We start from the raw sequence: 22,126 nt of genomic DNA, 5'->3' as shown, positions 1-22,126 counted from the left end.
GGAGTCCAATTTGCCTTCAAAATGCGAATTTACAGGTTTACAACTTGCACTGATGTAATTTATTTCAAGCCCACCACGAACATTTATTACAACATATAATGATCATTTATAATTTAAAATAATATTAAATGACCCGAGATATATCCTTAAAAATCTCAAATATTTTCGACACCGGGCCCCAAAACCTAAAAAATTTCTTAAAACACGTGGATATTAGCTTTCATTTATAGAATTTTTTTAACTTTTTTTCACCCGAAAATAAAAATTGCCGAAATGTTTACCATGATCCATAATACCCTCCGCTAGTCTAATTGGGTGGATGGAACCACCAATTTGCCTCTTAACGGCAAATTTACCGGTTTACAACTAGCACTGATTTCACTAACTCAAGCCTACCACGAACATTTATGACAACAAATAATGATCATAAATGGTTCCAAACGACATTATATGACCTCGCAATATATATTCCTAAACTCTATAGTCTTTTTGACAAGTCCCGAAACCTCCAAAATTTCTCGAAAAACGTGGATATTATAGCCTTTAATTTTGGAATTTTTTGACTTTATTTCGTTCGCAAATAAAAATTGCAGACATTTTTACCATGGTCCCTAACACCCTCCGAGAGTTCAATTGGATGGGTGGAACAATCCAATTTGACTTTAAACGACAAATTTACCGGTTTATAACTTGCATCGATTTCATTAACTCAAGCCTACCACGAACATTTATGACAACATATAATGATTATATATGGTTCCAAACGGCATTATATGACCTCTAGATGTATCCCCTAAAATCACAAGAATTTTTTGACACCGGCCTCGAAACCACCAAAATTTCTCAAAAAGTGTAGATATTAGCCTTAAATTTTGGGATTTTTCAACTTTTTTTCACCTGTAAATAAAAATTGCCGAAATGTATACCATGGTCCCTAATACCCTCCGGGAATCCAATTAAGTAAGTGGAACCATCTAATTTGCCTTTAAATGGTGAATTCACCGGTTTACAACTTGCACCGATTTTATTAAATCAAGCTTACGACGAACATTTATGACAACATATAATGATCATTTATGGTTTAAAAAAGTATTAAATGACCTAAGATGTATCCCTTAAAATCTCAATGCTTTTCGACACCGGGCCCGAAACCTCAAAAATTTCTTAAAAAGCATGGACATAATTCTTCAATTTTGGAATTTTTTGATTTTTTTTTCGCTTGAAAATAAAAATTGCCGAAATTTTTACCATGGTCCCTAATACCCTCGGGGAGTCCAATTGGGTTAGTGGAACCATCCAATTTGCCTTTAAACGACTAATTTAACAGTTTACAACTTGCATCGATTTCATTAGTTCAAGCCTACCACGAACATTTATGACACCATATAATGATCATATATGGTTCCAAACGGCACTATATGACTCTGAGATGTATCCCCTAAAATTTCAAGAATTTTAGACACATGGCCCCATATCCTCCAAAATTTCTCAAAAAACGTGGATATTAGGTGGGTCCCTAATACCGTTTGAGAGTTTATTAGGTGGGTGCAACCATCCAATTTGCCTTTAAACGACCAATTTACCGGTTTATAACTTGCACCGATTTCATTAACTCAAGCCTAACACGAACATTTATGTCAATAAATAATGATCTTATAAGATTCCAAACAGCATTATATGACCCCGAGATGTATCCCCTAAAATTTCAACACTTTTCGATACTGGGCCCCGAAACCTCCAAAATTTCTCAAAAAGCGTGGATAATTAGTCTTCAATTTTTGGAAATTTTTGACTTTTTTTCGCTCGGAAATAAAAATTGCCGAAATGTTTACCATGGTCCCTAATACCCTCCAGGAGTCCAATTGGGTTGGAAGAACCATCCAATTTGCCTTTAAACGGCAAATTAAATTACCGGTTTACAACTTGCACCGATTCCATCAAATCAAGCCTACCACGAACATTTATGACAAGATATAATGATCATATATGATTCAAAACGACATTATATGACCCCTAGATGTATCTCCGAAATTCTTAAGCCTTTTCAACACCTTGCCCCAAACCTCCAAAATTTCTCAAAAAGCGTGAATATTAGCCTTCAATTTTTAATTTTTTTAATTTTTTTCGAAATGCTTACCATGGTTCCTAATATCCTCCGAGAGTCTAATTGGGTGGATGGAAACAGAGGGGGACCTTTCACCAGGGTCATTCGGGGCCCGACCTCCCATAAATTATTATAATTAATTAGGGTCTGTTCTCATACGTTGAAATTCAGCTTGGCTCGGCTCGGTTCAGTTCAGTTCAAGCCTTTAGTTAATGAACTTGAATAATCTATATTTACTTATAAAATATTAGGGCATAGTGATTAGCTTTGAGCAAAAGGTTAAATATTTAAATATTTAATCTATATTTACTTATAAAATATTTAAATATTAGGCCAAGATCCGCTTTTGGGTGGAACCATCCAATTTGCTTTTAAACGACCGATTTACCGGTTTACAACTTGCACCGATTTCAATAATTCAAGCCTACCACAAACATTTATGACAACAAATAATGATCATATTTGGTTTCAAATGACATTATATGACCCAGAGATGTATCCCATAGAATTTCAAGACTTTTCAACACCGGGCCCCGAGACCTCCAAAATTTCTCAAAAAAACGTAGATAATAGCCTTCAATTTTGGAATTTTTTGAATTTTTTTGGCCCGGAAATAAAAATTGCCGAAATGTTTATCATGGTCCCTAACACCTTCCGAGAGTCCAATTGGGTGTGTGGAACCATTCAATTTGCTTTTAAATGGTCAATTTACCGGTTTTCAACTTGCACCAATTTACCGGTTTACAACGGCCAATTTAATTAACTTGAACCGAAATTGACCCAAACTCCTTTTAACCCGTCAAAACCCGAATTTAACCCGACTTGATACTAACCTGACCTGAATTAAACCCGACCCAAATTTTACCCAACCTGTTACAAACCCGACCTGAAATTAACCTGACTTGTTATTAACCTGACACAAATTCAACCCGACTTGTTATTAACCCGACCCAAATTTTACCTTACCTATTATTTACCCAACCCAAAAATTCAACCCGATCTGTTACTGACTCTACTCGAAATTAACACGACTTGTTATTGACCCAACCTAAAATTCAACCCAAATTGTTTTTGACCCGATTTCAAATCACCTTAAATGCAATTTAAACCACCTTATTATTGTTGATCAAAGCATTTTGTATGAGGAGACCAAGTCGGTCCAGCCAGCAAAAGATGATAATTATCTTCCTAAATTATAGACTATAGTTCCCTAGTATATTACTATATTGCCATATATATTATAGTCAAAGGAAATAATTAACTCGATAAAAATGATAATTATCTATTTATAGTTAGTTGAACCCGAATATGACCTGACTTGGAAATGACCCGACCTGATTGTAACCTGCAAATTATTAACTTGAACATAACTCGACTTGAATCCGAGAATGCCCCGACTTGGAAATGACCCAACCTGATTATAACCCGCAAATTATTGACTTAAATCGAACCCGACTTGAACCCGAGAATCACTCGACTTGAAAATGACCCGATCTAATTATAATCTGCAAATTATTGAGTTGAACCGAACCCGACTTCAAACCCGAGAATGACCCGACCTAATTCTAACCTGCAAATTATTGACTTGAACCAAACCCGACTAGAACCCAAGAATTATCCTAACCCGTTTTAACCCGTGAAAACCCAAATTAAACCCGACCTATTGTTCACCTGACCCGAATGTAACCCGACCTGTTTTAACTCGACCCAAACCCGACCTAAACCCGATAAGAAGTACGACCCGACTCAAGCATGACATTGACTTGAACCAAACCCGACTAGAACCCAAGAATTATCCTAACCCGTGAAAACCCAAATTAAACCCGACCTATTGTTCACCTGACCCGAATGTAACCCGACCTGTTTTAACTCGACCTAAACCCGATAAGAAGTACGACCCGACTCAAGCATGACCCAACCCAAACCCAAACCCGACCCGCATAGATTATGGAACTAATCTGAATTGACTCAATCCGAGTTGACCCGACCCACTCTTACCCAACCCAAACCCGACCCGTTTACCAAAATTGACAGCTCTAATGCAAATCTGTAGATTGCATCCCTTGTCAAATGAATTCATGATGATCAATTGGAATATATCATCAACATCCAGAATTGTCATATACATGTATCATAATTTTGATTTTTTTTACTGTACTCAACATTAAAATAAATTACGGACACTAACAAATCATACAGTGGTAGTCATACATAAATTTACTTCCAGAAGAAAAATTATGATGAGAAGATAAACAAACACTCAGACACACATGTAAATCCAAAGCAAATCATATTTATATGACAAATGATCAGTCAACTTACAGCCAAAACAAGAAAGGGGATGACTTCCATTATTATTAAAGTTGACTTCACTCCGAAGGCGCTGAAGAAGCCAACTGAGCCAAGAACAGACAATATAACAACCCCAACTCCTGAAAGTCCAAGTAAAGCCTGTAATAGTAACAAAAAATCAAATTACTCCCTAGTATTTAGTTCACCGGACTCCATGCACAACCTATGTTAATCAAAATTTGCTTGCCCTCCAGTACCCATGTTGGATACTTGATACTCAACATGGATATGGACATTGAGCATTTCATTATGGACACTATGGACAAAAGGCATGAAGTGTTCCCAAAACCCTCCAATGAGGCTAAAAAATTAAAAGGACCTTCGGTTGTGCTGTATAATAATGACAATTCAGATAATGGAGAATTAAAGGTATTATGCTGGTGTAATTTATGGGACTAACTAAAAATTTACAATTGAATGCATACCTTGGATGAAATGTAAAAAGAGGACAAATGTGGTTTGTCTCCCAGAGTAAGTGATATATAAGCAAACATCACAAGATAGCTTATCTGATACAGATTAAACAAATTGCAAAACAAGTTAGTCACAAGCTCACAACCCCGTTTTTCTTAAATAATATAATTTTCGTAAAATAGTCAGGCACATAAAGATCACTTGCTGTAAAGTTCATCCAAAGTTCACAAGGAAAATTTTGATATCTGAATAACTTACTAAAATTGTTATAACATCAGCAGTGCTCTCTCGTTTTAGTTCATCTTCAATTGAGCTTTCAGAAGAAAAAGATAAAGTGAGATTGCTAGACTGCACCATAGGTAACAGTTCCTCCTGTAATGGGAAATGGATCAAGAGTCAAAGCATGCAACCACAGATATGTTAAGCAGATATTCAACCAAAACTATTGTACATGGTATAAACTTGAGTATATGCAGAAAAAAAATAGTATATTTTTAACGTTTTTTCCCTTCTATCTCAAATTCCGCTAAAGATAAGGACCTTTTACATGAGAAGAAAATATAGGCTGAAGAGAGACTTCTAATGCTGTAAAAAGGAGCTAGGTCAAACCTTAACCAGATTAATGAAAGCCCTTTCCCATTTCACAGCTTTCCCATTTGCATCACTTGACTCATCAACCATATTAGTGACTGGGTAAGTTACCACAAATGCAGAAGCCTAACATTTGAACAACAAACGATCAGTCTATTATACCTTCAGTTCAGCAATGTTAGAGTTGATAAAGAAATTACCTCAGAAAAATTATTCCCGGAAAATCCCCCTAAGGCAATGCTGGGGTCAAGGGGTGCTTTAAAAGCGCTCAAACACGAGTCAGTGGATGTAAAATGCTGTGACACGATACATGTCGTCATGCCCCAAAGAAGTGTTAATATATGTTCAGTATGTTAAAGGTAGAAACAGGTGTCTTTAGGCACTTTCAACAAACTGAGCAAATGTAATATTCTTAAAATAGAAAATTCCACTGCTTGAGTAGCAAATGCAACAACTTGGCCATACCCTCTGCAAACAATACCAAAAGATTACAACTACAAGGGGTTCACAAAGTGATTACCTGAAAGCAATACAAAACATGCTGGATTCCTCCAAATTCATCATAATTGTCGGGATCCATCTGGAAATACTGTCACATAAAAAGATAAGATTGAAGTTACATAAAATAAAGTTGTATTATATCTAGTAATGTGAAGAGATGCACAGCAATGCTGAAATAGAGACCCTACATCAAGTTAAAAGGATGCAGCATTCCAAGCCATATGATAAATGAGCAAATTGATAATGTCTGAATGTGATGGATGATACATATGAGTGGCAAAACATGACACATTATAATTAAAGTTTTCAATCAACCTGAAGGATACTCTGGATGGCACAATCCTCCCCTAGAGGTTTCAAACAAATATCAGACAAAGACACCATTGATCCTGAATAATTCACTTTCAGTTCATCAACCTGCAGCCAAAAAGTTAACCACAATCAAAAGCATCAAGAGAGAGTGAGATACACTAATAGACATCTTAATAGGTATGCAAACTGCAACTAAAAGTCATTTATACCTTCTGTTGTATGTCAAAAAGCAACTGTATATTATCCTCTGTTACTATACTGGAAGATTTCCCATTCTGCGGATCTGGCCTGGTTGCCAATATAAGCTGAAAGTAGTGAACATTCAACTTCAGTTTGCAAATGTAAATGCCAATTCTAAACCCTTAAGTTGCACTATAAATTTCCCAAAGTAATATTGTATCCTCTGATACGCAGAGTTTCTATATCCTAAGCATGAAAGAGGGAAAAAAAAATAAAAAAATCTGGTGCCAGGTATTTAATGAAAATTCAGCATGAATCCAATGTCTCTCCAAGCAGAACAGACACATTACATGATGCATAGTATTTTAATGACTAAGCAAACCATAAAGATAGAAAACAAGGTGCATATATACGTTTACATGTCTCTAATACTACTACATGTCTGCCACAATAAAAAAACAGAGGTCTCAATGTCTCATACCTGTTCAATCCTATAGAAAGGAGCTAAGTGTGTGTCAAAAAAGTGCTTCTCTTCTGATGCCTTGCTTCCAGGACCAACCCATAACTAGAACAAAAGAAGCATCTAAAGAAAATTATGATGTTGCCAATACAGACAATAATAAAAATAATATACAAAGCAATTAACATGTTTTCTTAAGCCACCAAAGTTCTTGTAACGTTCTCAAAAAGAAAGAAAGAAATCAAAAAAATCTTGTAACTAGGAAGCTGTTCAATGATGTATGCATAGATATGCAAAGATTAGAAAAGAAAAAAGGTTAAGAGTGAAATTGTGATATGCTTTTGTACATATTCAGCCTAATAAACTAATCCAGAATATAAATTTGGGATTCTGTATAACTAATATAAAGAGGGAGAACACAAAGTTTAAAAAGAGAGAGAGAATAACATACCTTCTCAGGTCGAGTCTCGACCTTGAAACGTAGTAAACCCAAGCAAAGTATAAGAACTACGGCGACAGAGGAGCACAGCACAAGGGCAGGATTCCTTGCAACCCAAAGTCCATACTTCCTGCAATAGGTTCATAATGAAATAGTTGAATCAATGATATATGTGCCTTGACTGTTCAGGGTGGAAAAAATATATCCGCATTGCTAACCTAAAAGCATCAATCATAAATCCTTGAACAGTAGACTGAGACTGCAGCGCTTTCTCAGTATCCTAGTCATAGACAATGATCACGATATAAGAAAATAATTATTGAAGCTACTATATTACAAGATAACGCTTGGAAAAAAATCAAGTATCAAGAATAAAAAGTATAGTATGGCAGATTATACAAAAGGAAAATTTTTTGACCATGCAGTTATGGTATGAAATGCAGAGTTAATAAAAAACAATTTAAGCTGATGGATTGGACACATAACTACTTTACAGATCAAGGAAATGCAAATTACTGCTATAACAACAATGTCAGTTAACTAAATAAAAAAAAAATAAAAGCATCAAACTCCACCTTATAAGTAACCATGAAATTAGACACGAATATATTGATCTACAGTTAAACACTACTACAGTTATGGAAGGCTGTAAGCAGCTAGCATTTGATAATAATGCTCAAAAGTAGTTAGTGGTGAAAAGATTTCCCCAGTCACCAGTGAAAAGTAGTATAGACAAATGGTCGGAGTTAACCTTCATGTTAGGGGTGTCATCGTTTGCCTCGCCAAAGGAATCAACTTTACTCAACAAAGGCGTCGTAGCAGATGCAAGACCATTTCTTTCTGTTCTACAGTAGAAGAACCCCCATCCAAGAAAAGCAGAAACTAACAGTATATAGATGATGGCCATTGACAAGTCAATGCATTTCACCTGCAAGTATTATTAATTACCAAATCTATATGAGCCAGAAGGTAAAATAGATAATATATACTTCTTCAGTTCCTCAATACACGCATCATTTTGAATTTTAACGGTGTTTATAAATGTCACTATTATAATTGTTGTGTGATCTTGATGTATGCTTATAAAAGATCATTTTTTTTATATCAGTATATATTTCCAAGTAATAAATGGTTAACTTCGTGCATTAAAATACATAAAATTCAGAATGATGCATGTATTAAATAACAGAGTTGGTCACAATAACTTCACAGGTGGAAAAACACCCAAAGTAGTTGATTCAAAGAAAAAAGTAAAGCTAGGGTCATTGTTTTATCAGTTAGGACCTCAAGTGAACCCAGCCTAACTGAGCAGGAATCCTTTGTCTGTGAATGAGGAGGTTCTGAACTTGAGCACACAGGTGATGAAGGGCAATCACCACATGAGCAGCCCAGCGAAGTGTCATTGCAGGAGTAGGTAGACACATCCATAATCTGCATTCCAGATGATTCAGGAGCGCTAGTCTGAAAATTGATGGAATATGGAGATCCGGGCATGCCAGATCCAGCCCTCTGACCAATGAATGCAAACCATTCTGAAAATTATATAGTTTAGTAAGTAAACTCTTAACAGAAAAAGCTTTCCCAAAAAGGCCCTGTTTGGTTTGATGTAAAATATTTTCAAGGAACATAATTTACCCTTTTTTTCTTTCTTTAATTTTTTTTTCTTTTCTATTTTCCTTTGTTTGGCTTGTAAACAAGTGGAAAATAATTTTGTCAATGGTGGAAAATTGCATCCTTAATGGTAAGGGAATCCACATTTTCCTTCTTCCTTACCTCTTTTATACTTTCCTCTCATCCTTCCTTACATTTCAACTTCTATTTTTAATTTTATTCTTTAACTTTTCTTGTAAGGAACCAAACTAAGGATAACCAATTTGCGATTGTGGTTTTCCTTGAAAATTTGTTTTTTAGGAAAACTAATTTTTTATTGAATATGATTTACATCAAATCAAATAGGGCCAAAAGTATGTTTTTAACTTCCAAATATATTATTGAAAGGGGAAAAAGATACTAGTAACACAGATGAGCTGATCAATAGAAGCCCAACAAATGGCTAAATCCCAATCTCTTGTATTAATACTAAGGTATATACTGTTTATAAAATAATAAATAAAAAAGGGCAATAGTAGTGTAGTCCCCCAATCTATTCTACGATTCCTTCATATCTGATCCAAAGGGATTAATTTAGAGCTGTCAAAAGTTGCCCTGATCCGAAATACCGACTCAAACCCGATTATTAACCGACCCATCTAAACCTGAAAAAATGGTGACCCAAACCCGACCTGAAACCAACCCTAGACCCGAGTTGACCCTAGTATGTAAGACCCGAACCCGAACATGAACTGACTTGGAGATGACCCAACCCCATAAATTATTAACCTGAATCGAACCTGACTTGAACCGAACCCGACCCAAACCCGTTTTAATCCGTCAAAACCCAAATTTAACCCGACTTGTTACTAACCTGATCTCAATATACCCGACTCATTCCTAACCCGACCCGAAATAAACCCTACTTGTTATTGACTTGACCAAATTCAACCCGACTTGTTATTGACCCGACCCAAATTTTACCACACCTAATACTAACCCGACCCAAAAAATTCAACCTGATCTGTTACTAACCCGACTCGAAATTAACACGACTTGTTATTGACCCGACCTAAATTCAACCCAAGTTGATCCTAACCCGATTTCAAATCGCCTTAAATGCAATTAGACCACCTTATTATTGTTGATCAAAACATTTTGTCTAGGGAGACCAAGTCGGTCCACGCCAGCAAAAGAAAGGAGCATTATCCTCAAATTTAAGAATTAATATAGTATATTTTTGTTGTACAGTCAAAAGAGACAATTATCTTCCTAAATTATAAACTATAGTTCCCTAGTATATTGACATATATATTATAGTCAAAGGAAATAATTAGCTTGATAAAAATGATAATTATTTATTTGTAGTTAGTTGAACCCGAATATGACCTGACTTGGAAATGACCTGAGCTGATTGTAACATGCAAATTATTGACATGAACATAACCTCACTTGACTCCGAGAATGACCCGACTTGGAAATGACACAACCTGATTATAACCCGCAAGTTATTGACTTAAACCTAACCCAACTTGAACCTGAGAATGACCTGACTTGAAAATGACCGAACCCGAATCGAACCCGAGAATTACCCTAACCCGTTTTACCCCTTAAAACCCGAATTAAACCTGACCTATTGGTCACCCGACCTGTTATTAACTCGACCTAAATCAGACTCAAACCCGATAAGAAGTATGACCCGACGTAACAACTTAGCTTGACCCAACCCGAACCCAACCTGCATAGGTTATGGAATTAATCCGAATTGACCTGAGTTAACCCGATACACTCTTACCCACCCAAACCCAACCCGTTTACCCGAATTGACAACTTTACCCGGAACCTCAAAGATTTCTCAAAAAGCATGGATATTAGCCTTCAATTTTAAAATTTTTTGACTTTTTTCACTCGGAAATAAAAATTGCCGAAATGTTTACCATGGTCCCTAATACCCTCCGGGAGTCCAATTGGCCGAGTGAAACCATCCAATTTGCCTTTAAACGACCAATTTACCGGTTTACAATTTGCACCGATTTCATTGACTCAAGCTTACAACGAACATTTATGACAACATATAATGATCATATATGGATCCGAACGGCACTATATGACCCTGAGATTTATCTCCTAAAATCTCAATGTTTTTCAACACCAGGCACCGAAACATTCGAAATTTCTCACAAAGCGTGGATATGAGACTTCAATTTTTGAATTTTTTAACTTTTTTGGCCCAAATATTAAAATTGCCGAAATGTTCACCACGGTACCAAATATCCTCCGGGAGTCCAATTGGGTGGGTGGAACCATCCAATTTGCCTTTAAACGACCAATTTACTGGTTTAAACTTGTGCCGATTTCATTAACTCAACCATACCACAAACATTTATGACAACATATAATGATCATATATGGTTCCAAACGGCTTATATAATCCCGAGATTTATCCCCTAAAATCTAAAGGCTTTTCGACACCGGGTCCCGAAACCTAAAAAATTGCTCAAAAAGCGTGGATATTAGCTTTCAATTTTGGAATTTTTTTACTTTACTTCGCCAGGAAATAAAAATTGCCGAAATGTTTACCATATTCTTTAATACCGTCTGGGAGTCCAATAAGGTAGGTGGAACCATGCTATTTGCCTTTAAACGGCCAATTTACCGGTTTACAACTTGCACCAATTAAATTAACTCAAGTCTAATACAAACATTTATGACAACATATAACGATCATATATGAATCAAAACGAAATCATATAACCGCGAGATGTACCCCCTTAAATCTCAAAACTTTTCGACACCGGGGTCTCGAAACATCCTAAATGTCTCAAAAAGCGTGGATTTCAATTTTGGAATTTTTTACTTTTTTCGCCCAGAAATAAAAATTGCCGAAATGTTTAGCATTGTCCCTAATAGGTGGAACCATCCAATTTGCCTTTAAACGGCTAATTTACCGTTTTACAAATTGCACCGATTAATTCAAGCCTATCACGAACATTTATGAAAACATATAATAATCATTTATTGTTTAAAACAGTATTATATGACCCAGAGATGTATCCCCTAAATCTCAAAGCTTTTCGACACCGGGCCCCGAAACCTAAATAATTTCTCAAAACACGTGGATATTAGATTATTAGCTTTCAAATTTGGTATTTTTAAACTTTTTTTCCGCCCGGAAATAAAAATCACCGAAATGTTTACCGTGGTCCCTAATACCGTCCGAGAGTCCCATTGGGTGGGTGGAGCCATCCAATTCGCCTTTAAACGACCAATTCACCGGTTTACAACTTGCACCGATTTCATTAACTCAAGCCTACCACGAACATATATGACAACAAATAATGATCATAAATAGTTCCAAATGACATTATATGACCCCGAGATATATTCCCTAAAATCTCAAGTCTTTTCGACACCGGGTCCCGAAACCTACAAAAATTCTCAAAAATCGTAGATATTAGCCTTCAATTTGGAATTTTTTGACTTTTTTTTCGCCCGTAAATAAAAATTGCTAAAACGTTTACCATGGTCCCTAATACCCTCGGGAGTCCAATTGGATGCGTGGAACCATCTAATTTGTCTTTAAACAGCCAATTTACCGGTTTACAACTTGCACCGATTTAATTAACTCAAGCCTACCATGAACATTTATTGTAATACCCGATATTTTATGATTTTATATAATATATTTAAAAAATAATAATTATTTTTATTTATTAAATAACTTTTGTAATCTCATACATTTAATTTTGAGTTCGAAGTTTTAAAACCCTATTTTATTTAAATAGGACCCTATTTTCTAAAACTTACATAAATTATTTTAAACCCTAAAAATATTAACTCCTAAAAAAAATATTAAAAAAAATGAAGGGTCGTCATTTTCGTTTGGCTTTGGCTGTGCGTGAAACGAACCAAACCAAACCAAAATTTGATTCATCTCTTATTATAATCTATATAATGAATCTCCACCATCATTATTATCTATATGATTATTACAAAGATGTGAATTGACAAGCTTCACACAATATTTGTAAAACCAAAGTCGTGAATTGCAGATCTACCGATTTATTTTGTCCCTCGTACTGTATATCAAATTTCTATTGTGATACGTTGAAAACGTTGAAAGGTAATCACACTATTCTACGAGTCGTATATATATATAATTTTATATAGTAATCACACGATTTGCTACCTTAGAGTTGTTTGTATAATTGTTTTATACGTAGTATAATTATTGTATGATATGCTATTCATATGTATGATTCATTTATACAATTATATGATTTGGTCGTATTTAATTGTCTTGTTACTATTGTTGTATATGATTGATTGTTTTATTATGCTAGGGTTTTTAATGTATCTATAGGAAGTATTGTTTTACCGAGGTTTAGGGTTGTTAATGCAGAGTGTTAATTTTAGGTTGTGAGTTAATTAAATTTGGGTACTAGTTTGATTAATCAAGTTCGAATTGTTATGTCATTTGGGGACATGTGCCATTGTCGAGTTATTATTATTAGTTTGTGAATGGTTATTGGATCGAGTATGAGATCAAAAAGGTTGAGAACGATTATTTTGTTCTTGGTTTGAGGCTTAGCGTTATATACCTTAGTCCTTGGCATGTTGGTAAGAGGATGATAATCATAAGTTAAGAATGAAGTACAATCTTTATTATTTATTTTTCAATGGTCCTCTCTAGTTCAATGTGTTATCAAGTTTTTATAATTGTTGGTATGTTATTCGAATTACCTCATGTCCACGGCTAGGTATAGAACAAAGAGCATGACACACTTATGAGATGTATGAGTTAATTGAGTAAATGGTCGTATTATTATTCGAAGTTGAGTTGACAAAGGTTATTTCTAGAGTACAATGTGAAATGTAGTTTTGAACTACATTGTTTAATTGATCTAATAATGTTAATTATTCTATTATACTTTTTATTCTGATATGTGATGATTACTCAACTTTTTGCTTACGTGCGTTTGTTTATAATGCTACTTGTGTTTGCGGCTAAATCTTTTTTTTCTTATGGTGGCCCTGCGACTATCTATTTTGGAATTTATCTTTAATGGTGAGCAGTCAAGATTTTCTGAGCAGTTAAACAAGTTATCGTAGCTAAAGGAGCTCAAGTGTTTCGATTAGTATGATATAACGAGTTTGTGAAGTTGTATAAATAGCTTAGTAGCTTACCTTGTTTATTGGATTGTAATTATTAGGATTTTATAAACCTTAACACTTGACAAGTTGTCGAGTTTAGCAGTTATACCTCTGATTCAGGTGTATGCTTCCGCAATTTTATAAATAAGGTTATTTATTGTCTTTTATTTCTTATTTAATATTAGTTAGTAAATCGGGGGTGTTACATTTATGACAACATATAATAATCATATATGGTTCCAAACGACATTATATGACCCAGAGATGTATCCCCTAAAATCTCAAGGACTTTCGACACCAGACCTCGAAACCTCTAAAATTTATCAAAAAGCGTGGATATTAGCCTTAAATTTTGGAATTTTTTGACTTTTTTTTTCGCCTGTAAATAAAAATTGCCGAAATGTTTACCATGGTCCCTAATACCCTCCGGAAGTCCAATTAAGTGAGTAGAACCATCCAATTTGCCTTTAAATAATGAATTTACCGGTTTACAACTTGCACCGATTTCATTAACTCAAGCCTACCACGAACATTTATGATAACATATAATGATCATTTATGGTTTAGAACGTTATCATATGACCCAAAGATGTATCCCCTAAAATCTCAAAACTTTTCGACACCGGGCTCCGAAACCTCAAATATTTCTCAAAAAGCGTGGACAAGCCTTTAATTTTGGAATTTTTTAACTTTTTTTCGTTTGGAAATAAAAATTGCCGAAATTTTTACCATGGTCCCTAATACCGTCCGGGAGTCCCATTGGGTGGGTGAAACCATCCAATTTGCCTTTAAACGGCCAATTTATTGGTTTACAACTAGCACCGATTTTATTAACTCAAGCATACCACTAACATCTATGAGAACATACAATGATCATATATGGTTCTAAACGGCATTATATGAACCCCATTTGTATTCCCTAAATACTCAAGTCTTTGCGACATTGGGCCCCAAAACCTCCAAAATTTCTCAAAAAGCATGGACATTAGCTTTCAATTATTGAAATTTTTGACTTTATTTGCCAAAAAAAAAAAATGTCGAAATGTTTACCATGGTCCCTAATACCCTCCGGTAGCCCAATTGGGTGGGTGGAACCATCCAATTTGCCTTTAAACGACCAATTTAACGGTTTACAACTTGCACCAATTTCATTAACTCAAGCCTACCACGGACATTTATGACAACAAATAGTGATCATATATGGTTCCAAATGACTTTTTATGACCCCGATATGTATTGTCTAGAATCTCAAGGCTTTTCGATACCGAGCCCCGAAACCTCTAAAATTTCTCAAAAAGCGTGGATATTAGCCTTTAATTTTGGATTTATTAGACTTTTTTCGCCCGGAAATAATACTTGATGAAATGTTTACCATGGTCTCTAATACCCTTCGGGAGTCCAATTAGGTGGATGGAACCATCCAATTTGTCTTTAAACGGCTTATTTACCGGTTTATAACTTGCACCAATTTCATTAACTCAAGCCTACCACGAACATTTATGACAACAAATAGTAATCATATATGGTTCCAAACAGCATTCAATGACCCCGAGAAGTATCCCCTGGAATATCAAGACTTTTCGACCCCGGGCCCCGAATCCAATAAAATTTCTCAAAAAGCGTGGATATTACCCTTCAATTTTGAAATTTTGGACTTTTTTTCGCACGGAAATAAAAATTGCCGAAATGTTTACCATGGTCCCTAATAATGTCCGGTAGTCCCATTGGGTGGGTGGAACCATCCAATTTGTCTTAAAACAACCAATTTACCGGTTTACAACTTACACCGATTTCATTAATTCAAGCCTACCACAAACATTTATGACAACAAATAATGATCATTTATGGTTCTAAACAGCATTTTATGACCCCGAGATGTATCCCCTAAAATTTCAAAGACTTTTTGACACCGGGCCCCGTAACCATCAAAATTTCTCAAAAAGCGTGGATATTAGTCTTCAATTTTGGCATTTTTTGAATTTTGTTCGCCCGAAAATAAAAATTGCCGAAATGTTTACTATGGTCCCTAATACCCTCCACGAGTCCAATTGGGTTGGTGGAACCATCTAATTTGCCTTTAAACGGCCAATTTAATTACCGATTTACAACTTGCACGGATTTCATTAACTCAAGCCTACTACGAACATTTACGACAACATATAATGATCATATATGGTCCAAAACGGCATTATATGACCCCAAGATGAATCCCTAAAATATTAATACTTTCCTACACCAGGCCTTGAAACCTCCAAAATTTCTCAAAAAGCGTGGATATTAGCCTTTAATTTTGAAATTTTTTGATTTTTTTTTGCCCGGAATAAAATTGCCGAAATGTTTACCATGGTCCCTTATACCCTCCGGGAGTCTAATACCAATTTACTGTTTTACAACGTGCACCGATTTCATTAATTCAAGTCTACCACGAACATTTATGACAACAAATAATGATCATATATGGTTCCAAACGGTATTATATGACCCCGAGATGTATCCCCTAAAATCTCAAGGACTTTCGACACCAAACCTAGAAACCTCTAAAATTTATCAAAAAGCGTGGATATTAGCCTTAAAAATTGCCGAAATGTTTACCATGATCCCTAATACCCTCCAGGAGTCTAATTGGGTGGGTAGAATCATCCAATTTGCTTTTAAACGACCAATTTACTGTTTTACAACTTGCACCAATTTCATTAATTCAAGTCTACCACGAACATTTATGACAACAAATAATGATCATATATGGTTCCAAACGACATTATATGACCCCGAGATGTATCCCCTAAAATCTCAAGGACTTTCGATACCGGGCCCTGAAACCTCTAAAGTATCTCAAAAAGCGTAAATATTAGCCTTCAATTTTGGAATTTTTGACTTTTTTTCGCCCGAAAATAAAAATTGCCGAAATATTTACCATGGTCCCTAATATCCTCCAGGAGTCCAATTGGGTGTGTGGAACAATTAAATTTATTTTTAAACGGCCAATTTATCAGTTTACAACTTTCATAGATTTACCGGTTTAAAATGGCCAATTTAATTAACTTGCATCGAACCGAACTTGAATCGAAACTGACCCAAACCCGTTTTAATCTGTCAAAACCCGAATTTAACCCGACTTGTTACTAACCTGACCCGAATTTAACCCAACCTGTTACTAACCCGACTTGTTATTGACTTGACCCAAATTCAACCCGACTTGTTATTGACCCGACCCGAATTTTTCCTTACCTATTACTTACCCAACCCTAAAATTCAACCTGATCTGTTACTAACTCAACTCGAAATTTATAGCTTGATAAATATTATAGTTCTCTATTTATAGTTAGTTGAACCCTAATATGACCTGACTTGGAAATGACCCGACCTGATTGTAACCTGCAAATTATTGGCTTGAACATAACCCGACTTGAATCCGAGAATGACCCGACTTGGAAATGACCCAACCTGATTATAACCCGGAAATTATTAACTTGAATCAAACCCGACTTAAACCCAAGAATGACCCGACTTGAAAATGACCCGAGCTGATTATAATCTGCAAATTATTGACTTGAACCGAACCCGACTCAAACCCGAGAATGACCCAACCTGATTCTAACCCACAAATTATTTACTTGAACCGAACCCGACTCGAACCCGAGAATCACCCTAACTCGTTTTAACCCGTGAAAATCCGAATTAAACCCGACCTATTGTTCACACGACCCGAATGTAACCAAACCTGTTATTAACCCGACCTAAACCCGACCCAAACCCGATAAGAAGTATGACCCGAACGTGACCCCTGACTCAAGCATGACCTAACCCAAACCTAACCCGCATAGGTTATGGAATTAATCTAAATCGACCCAGCCCGAGTTGACCCGACCCACTCTTACCCGACCCGTTTACCCGAATTGACAGCTCTAGATTAATTCCCCCTTCTCACACAAAGTAAGTCACAATAGCATCATGGAGAACAGGAAAAAGGATTCTCATAAAATTACTTTCTTTTTCAGGTCCTAAAACAAGAAATAAGTCTGCTCTATTTAGCTTCACAGCCACTGCCTGAAGCAAGAAAATAACACTACTAAAATGTTGGTGGGCAGTTGGTCAGTTGTGGACACTGAAGAGTTTGCTATAAAATAAGGATATGTTTCTGGTAATCTCTATATATACACAATTTTTTCACTCTTTAGTAATCAGGCAAAAAGGCTACAACCTTTATCCCATGTGCAAGCTTAGATAAGACTTACAAACTTCTGGGTAATCCCATGTGCAAGCTTAGATAAGACTTACAACATTCTGGGTAACAGATCCCAAAGCTCATAAATAATTTGGTATGAATGGAGAAAAAAGAGGATGTTACTTTGACAGGTTTACTTAGAATGTAAAGAAGTTAAAAACTTGAAAACACATTAGAATATCAACCTCACCTTTATAACTTTTTGCACCAGCCCCAACAAAATCTATGGCTCTTGTGTTCATACTACCGAATTTTACATCCTTGCAAGAGTTATATAAACCTTCACCAAAATCTTCAGATACATAATATTCAATTCCATCCACAGTCAAGTTTCCGTTTACCTGCAATATAGTTAAAACTTGATGTATAAGACTATAACGATAGTGTTATTCTACTTCACCTTCGAGGCAAACAACTATTACACCTCCAAGGTACAAAAAAATGCTCCAATGAATATTTATAGCTTATAATATCTCTCTCCAGAGGAAGAAGGCTGGAGATTAAAACACAGATCTTTCATGAAACAAACTGCACAACTGTTAGGCATGTAGACGCTGAAACTATAGAACAGCTCTAAGAGATAGTGGTTCAGCACCAATCAAATTGTGATACTAACCTCGACAATGGATGTAACATTAATAAATAAACTCTGGTTTGGTGAGCATGAAAGCTCACAAAAAAGATTCAGGAAGTTCCTCAAGCAAGCTGGGCAACCCACCAATAAAGGAATTGCCTGCAATAAAATATCCAAAGCTGAACCTTTTTGACAAATGACTAGTAAACAGAATAAAACACTAACAAGCAACATATCTGTAGAAAATTTAAAGTCCTACAATTAGCACTCCCGGGTCCAGATCATATACAGGAACAAGCTTCTCTTAGCATATTTTATATTAACTGCTGGAACGCAGTGCCAGACAAAAATTTACCTGTTGAACCTGTGACCGCAACGTGTCAAATTGACGCTCTGTACAACAAACATTACCAGTAATGGTAGGACACAAACTCTGGATTTTTGCTGAAAAGAGATCATCAGGCTGCAAAGAATGACAAAAGGCTTTAAGCTAAAAAGTCCAACAAGGTTGGCACAAATAATTTACACAAAAATAATATTTATAACATGCCTTTTTTGAAGGAGAGCTATAAGGGCAATTTAAAACTTTCCCATCACTACGCTCTCCACAAATATCATACATAGCACAATATTCTTCAGAATGTCTTCTCCTAAAAATCAAAGTAAAAAAAAGTCAAATTACAAATTTTACACAGACAGTAACAATTAAGAAAAATTAGATATATAGAGCTTAGACCAGTGGCAAAAATCTTGTAGAATAGGAGATACAAGATCCCAAATTATGTCATTCATCTTATTACATAGCCTAGATATTAAAATTTGACACATAATACATTCCTCTAGAGTTCATGCTTTCCATAGCACATGTAATAGACTGTTAAACTTTCTCCATTTTCCCAAGTCCTACTCACTTTCCATTTTCATCCATTTTTCTAAGTTTTACTCAGTATTACTTTATTCCTTTATTAGCAACCTTTTATTTATTTTCTATCATATTCAACCCCACTTTGTGGGCTCAGTGATATTTAATAAAACACATGCTCTCTATCTCTCTCATCGTTAAAGTAAAAATACCCACATGCACGGTTCCCTTTTCCGCTTATTCTTGGTTTGCATAGCTATTGAGTAGATCTAAAGAAAACAGAGGGAAAATCTAGCAACTCAAGAAATCAAGATTGCTACTCAAAAAATAGATAAATCAACTTTTCATGTCTTCTTACCTTCTTACTTTTCATTTTATGCATTTAATTAGTAATATATGGAAGGTAATAATCAGCCTTTCAAACAAACATAAGTTGCAGGAAATGCTGATGATAACCTATTAGCAAGCAATAGATAAAGATGGAGATGATAATTAAGAGCTACGAGGCAGATATCTTGATAGAATGGTCTCCTTCACAGCTATAACACCCCATGTGTACCTCTTACTTGCTTTCAAGTAAGAAAATGTTATTCGGGGGAATCAAAGTTCAGGACCTGTTGAGTTCTAAGAAAACTACCTCGAGATTAAATATCAAAAGGTTTCATGTAACACCTGAGTCTTATTCTATTCTGAATTATAGACAATATTTACCAAAATGAATAGATATCAAAAGGTTTCATGTAACACCTGAGTCAATACACGAGACCAATTGTACTCAAGATGGCTATCATGTCATTCACCTTTCAACCATCAAATTGACAAAAATATACTACAAACATCTAAATTCAGATGAAGCTACAGGGGAGAGAGATAATTGGCAATAAAAGTATGGAGTATCAAAATATCAAACAATTAGTTATTTCCCCTCACTAGGAAAATGAGAAAGTTAAAAGCTACTAAGATAGGCAAACTGTTATGTAAAATAGTTAGGGAATGTAATAGGCTCTCCTCCCACACATATGGCTTAAAAATTAAAATGTACTACCTCCGTCCCCGAAAGAACAACCCATTTGACCTAATTTTAGTCCCAAAAAGAAGGACCCATTTGCATTAAAACACCCACCAATTTGCAACAATATTTGTGCAAAATTAGCTTCCCCATATAAAAATTTGATTTTCCATGTAATTTTATTACTTTCTCTCTCTATTTTTTTTACAAACTCCATGTAAATTTATCTTTTCAATATACTTTTACTTCTTTTTATTTAACTTTCTTAATACCCGCGTAATCAACCCAAATGGATCGTTCTTTCGGAGACGGAGGGAGTAATAATTAACTGCTGATTTGGTGCATTAGAATCCTCCACAAAGTCCGAACAACCATCGCCACTACCTCCAATCCACCGCCACCTTACTCTAAAGTCTAACACCTGAACCGATGCCTATTACCTCCATATTTACAAGCATGCTCTAACAAATAACAGTACAGTTTACTCCAGTGATAATTCATATGAACTTCTACTGTGACTTGGAAACAAATAAGAAGTGAAACTAAAAACCTGGCGATCATGCTTTTCACAACTTTCATGGAAAACAATGCCATTACATTTACACTTTCCAGAACTTGTCATTTTCAAAAGATATTGTATTAACAATTCAAACAAAATCTATTTATTGCCAAAAATTATATCATACGAAGCAAAATCAAGCCTTTAGTTTCCAGAATTGGATTAGTTAAATTTCAGACTGCTAATTTCCTCTATCTTTTCTCCCCAATATAATCACTATTGAAAAAGATTGCGACTATTAATCATTTCATAATTTATCAAACAACCCAGAATAAAAAAAATTTAAAAATAAAGAGAAAATTGAACTTACCCAAGTATAGCATCAGAAAACAAGGAAGACCCAGAATCAGCATTAAGTAAAGTAATCAAAGAACCCAGAAAAACCAACTGCAAGTTACAGATGATCATCAGAACTTTAATCAAGTATTGCCACATAATAATTGCCAAAAAAAAAAAAAACCCAGAAATGAAAATGATGATTTTTCAAATTGCAAGATCAAAAATTGGTTATTTTTCTTGATGGTTTAAATTAGAAAAAGAATAAGTTAACCTGAATCATAAAAAGAGAGAACAAAAATCTAAAAGATGACGCCATTGATGATTTCTCACATAAGCAAAATTAGTTTGATAATGGAAATTGGAGAGAGAAAAGGGAAGTGAAGATGAAAGAGGAAGTCGGTTTTCAGTTGAAAATGAACAAAATTTGTTGGGGTTAGTAAAGACTAGAGAAATTGAAGGTGAAAGCAAAAGGTCTTAGAATTTGTGTAGTAAAAGAAACGTATCATTATCATTATACTTAA

General features: G+C 35.2%; 1 protein-coding gene across 1 annotated transcript in view; it reads right to left on the bottom strand.

Annotated features, from left to right (window-relative positions):
* Positions 1-22,126, bottom strand: part of LOC110738269 (Niemann-Pick C1 protein-like) — a 33,412-nt gene extending 11,286 nt beyond the window's left edge. Inside the window, exons 1-19 of the mRNA XM_021918649.1 lie at positions 21,877-22,126; positions 21,637-21,713; positions 19,447-19,546; positions 19,252-19,359; positions 18,939-19,055; positions 18,513-18,663; positions 8,638-8,885; positions 8,105-8,281; positions 7,572-7,633; positions 7,366-7,483; positions 6,936-7,019; positions 6,484-6,579; positions 6,278-6,379; positions 5,982-6,050; positions 5,662-5,757; positions 5,480-5,587; positions 5,129-5,242; positions 4,882-4,965; positions 4,427-4,555 (exon numbers count right to left, since the gene is read on the bottom strand). Of these exons, the coding sequence (XP_021774341.1) occupies positions 4,427-4,555; positions 4,882-4,965; positions 5,129-5,242; positions 5,480-5,587; positions 5,662-5,757; positions 5,982-6,050; positions 6,278-6,379; positions 6,484-6,579; positions 6,936-7,019; positions 7,366-7,483; positions 7,572-7,633; positions 8,105-8,281; positions 8,638-8,885; positions 18,513-18,663; positions 18,939-19,055; positions 19,252-19,359; positions 19,447-19,546; positions 21,637-21,713; positions 21,877-21,921 (2,085 nt within the window). The 5' untranslated portion in view covers positions 21,922-22,126. The remainder of the gene's footprint in view (positions 1-4,426; positions 4,556-4,881; positions 4,966-5,128; positions 5,243-5,479; positions 5,588-5,661; positions 5,758-5,981; positions 6,051-6,277; positions 6,380-6,483; positions 6,580-6,935; positions 7,020-7,365; positions 7,484-7,571; positions 7,634-8,104; positions 8,282-8,637; positions 8,886-18,512; positions 18,664-18,938; positions 19,056-19,251; positions 19,360-19,446; positions 19,547-21,636; positions 21,714-21,876) is intronic.

The sequence above is a fragment of the Chenopodium quinoa genome, unplaced genomic scaffold (genome assembly GCF_001683475.1).
Source record: "Chenopodium quinoa cultivar QQ74 unplaced genomic scaffold, ASM168347v1, whole genome shotgun sequence".
Classification (NCBI taxonomy): domain Eukaryota; kingdom Viridiplantae; phylum Streptophyta; class Magnoliopsida; order Caryophyllales; family Amaranthaceae; genus Chenopodium; species Chenopodium quinoa.
Note: the sequence above shows the minus strand (reverse complement) of the source record. Positions and strands in the feature narration are given on the sequence as shown.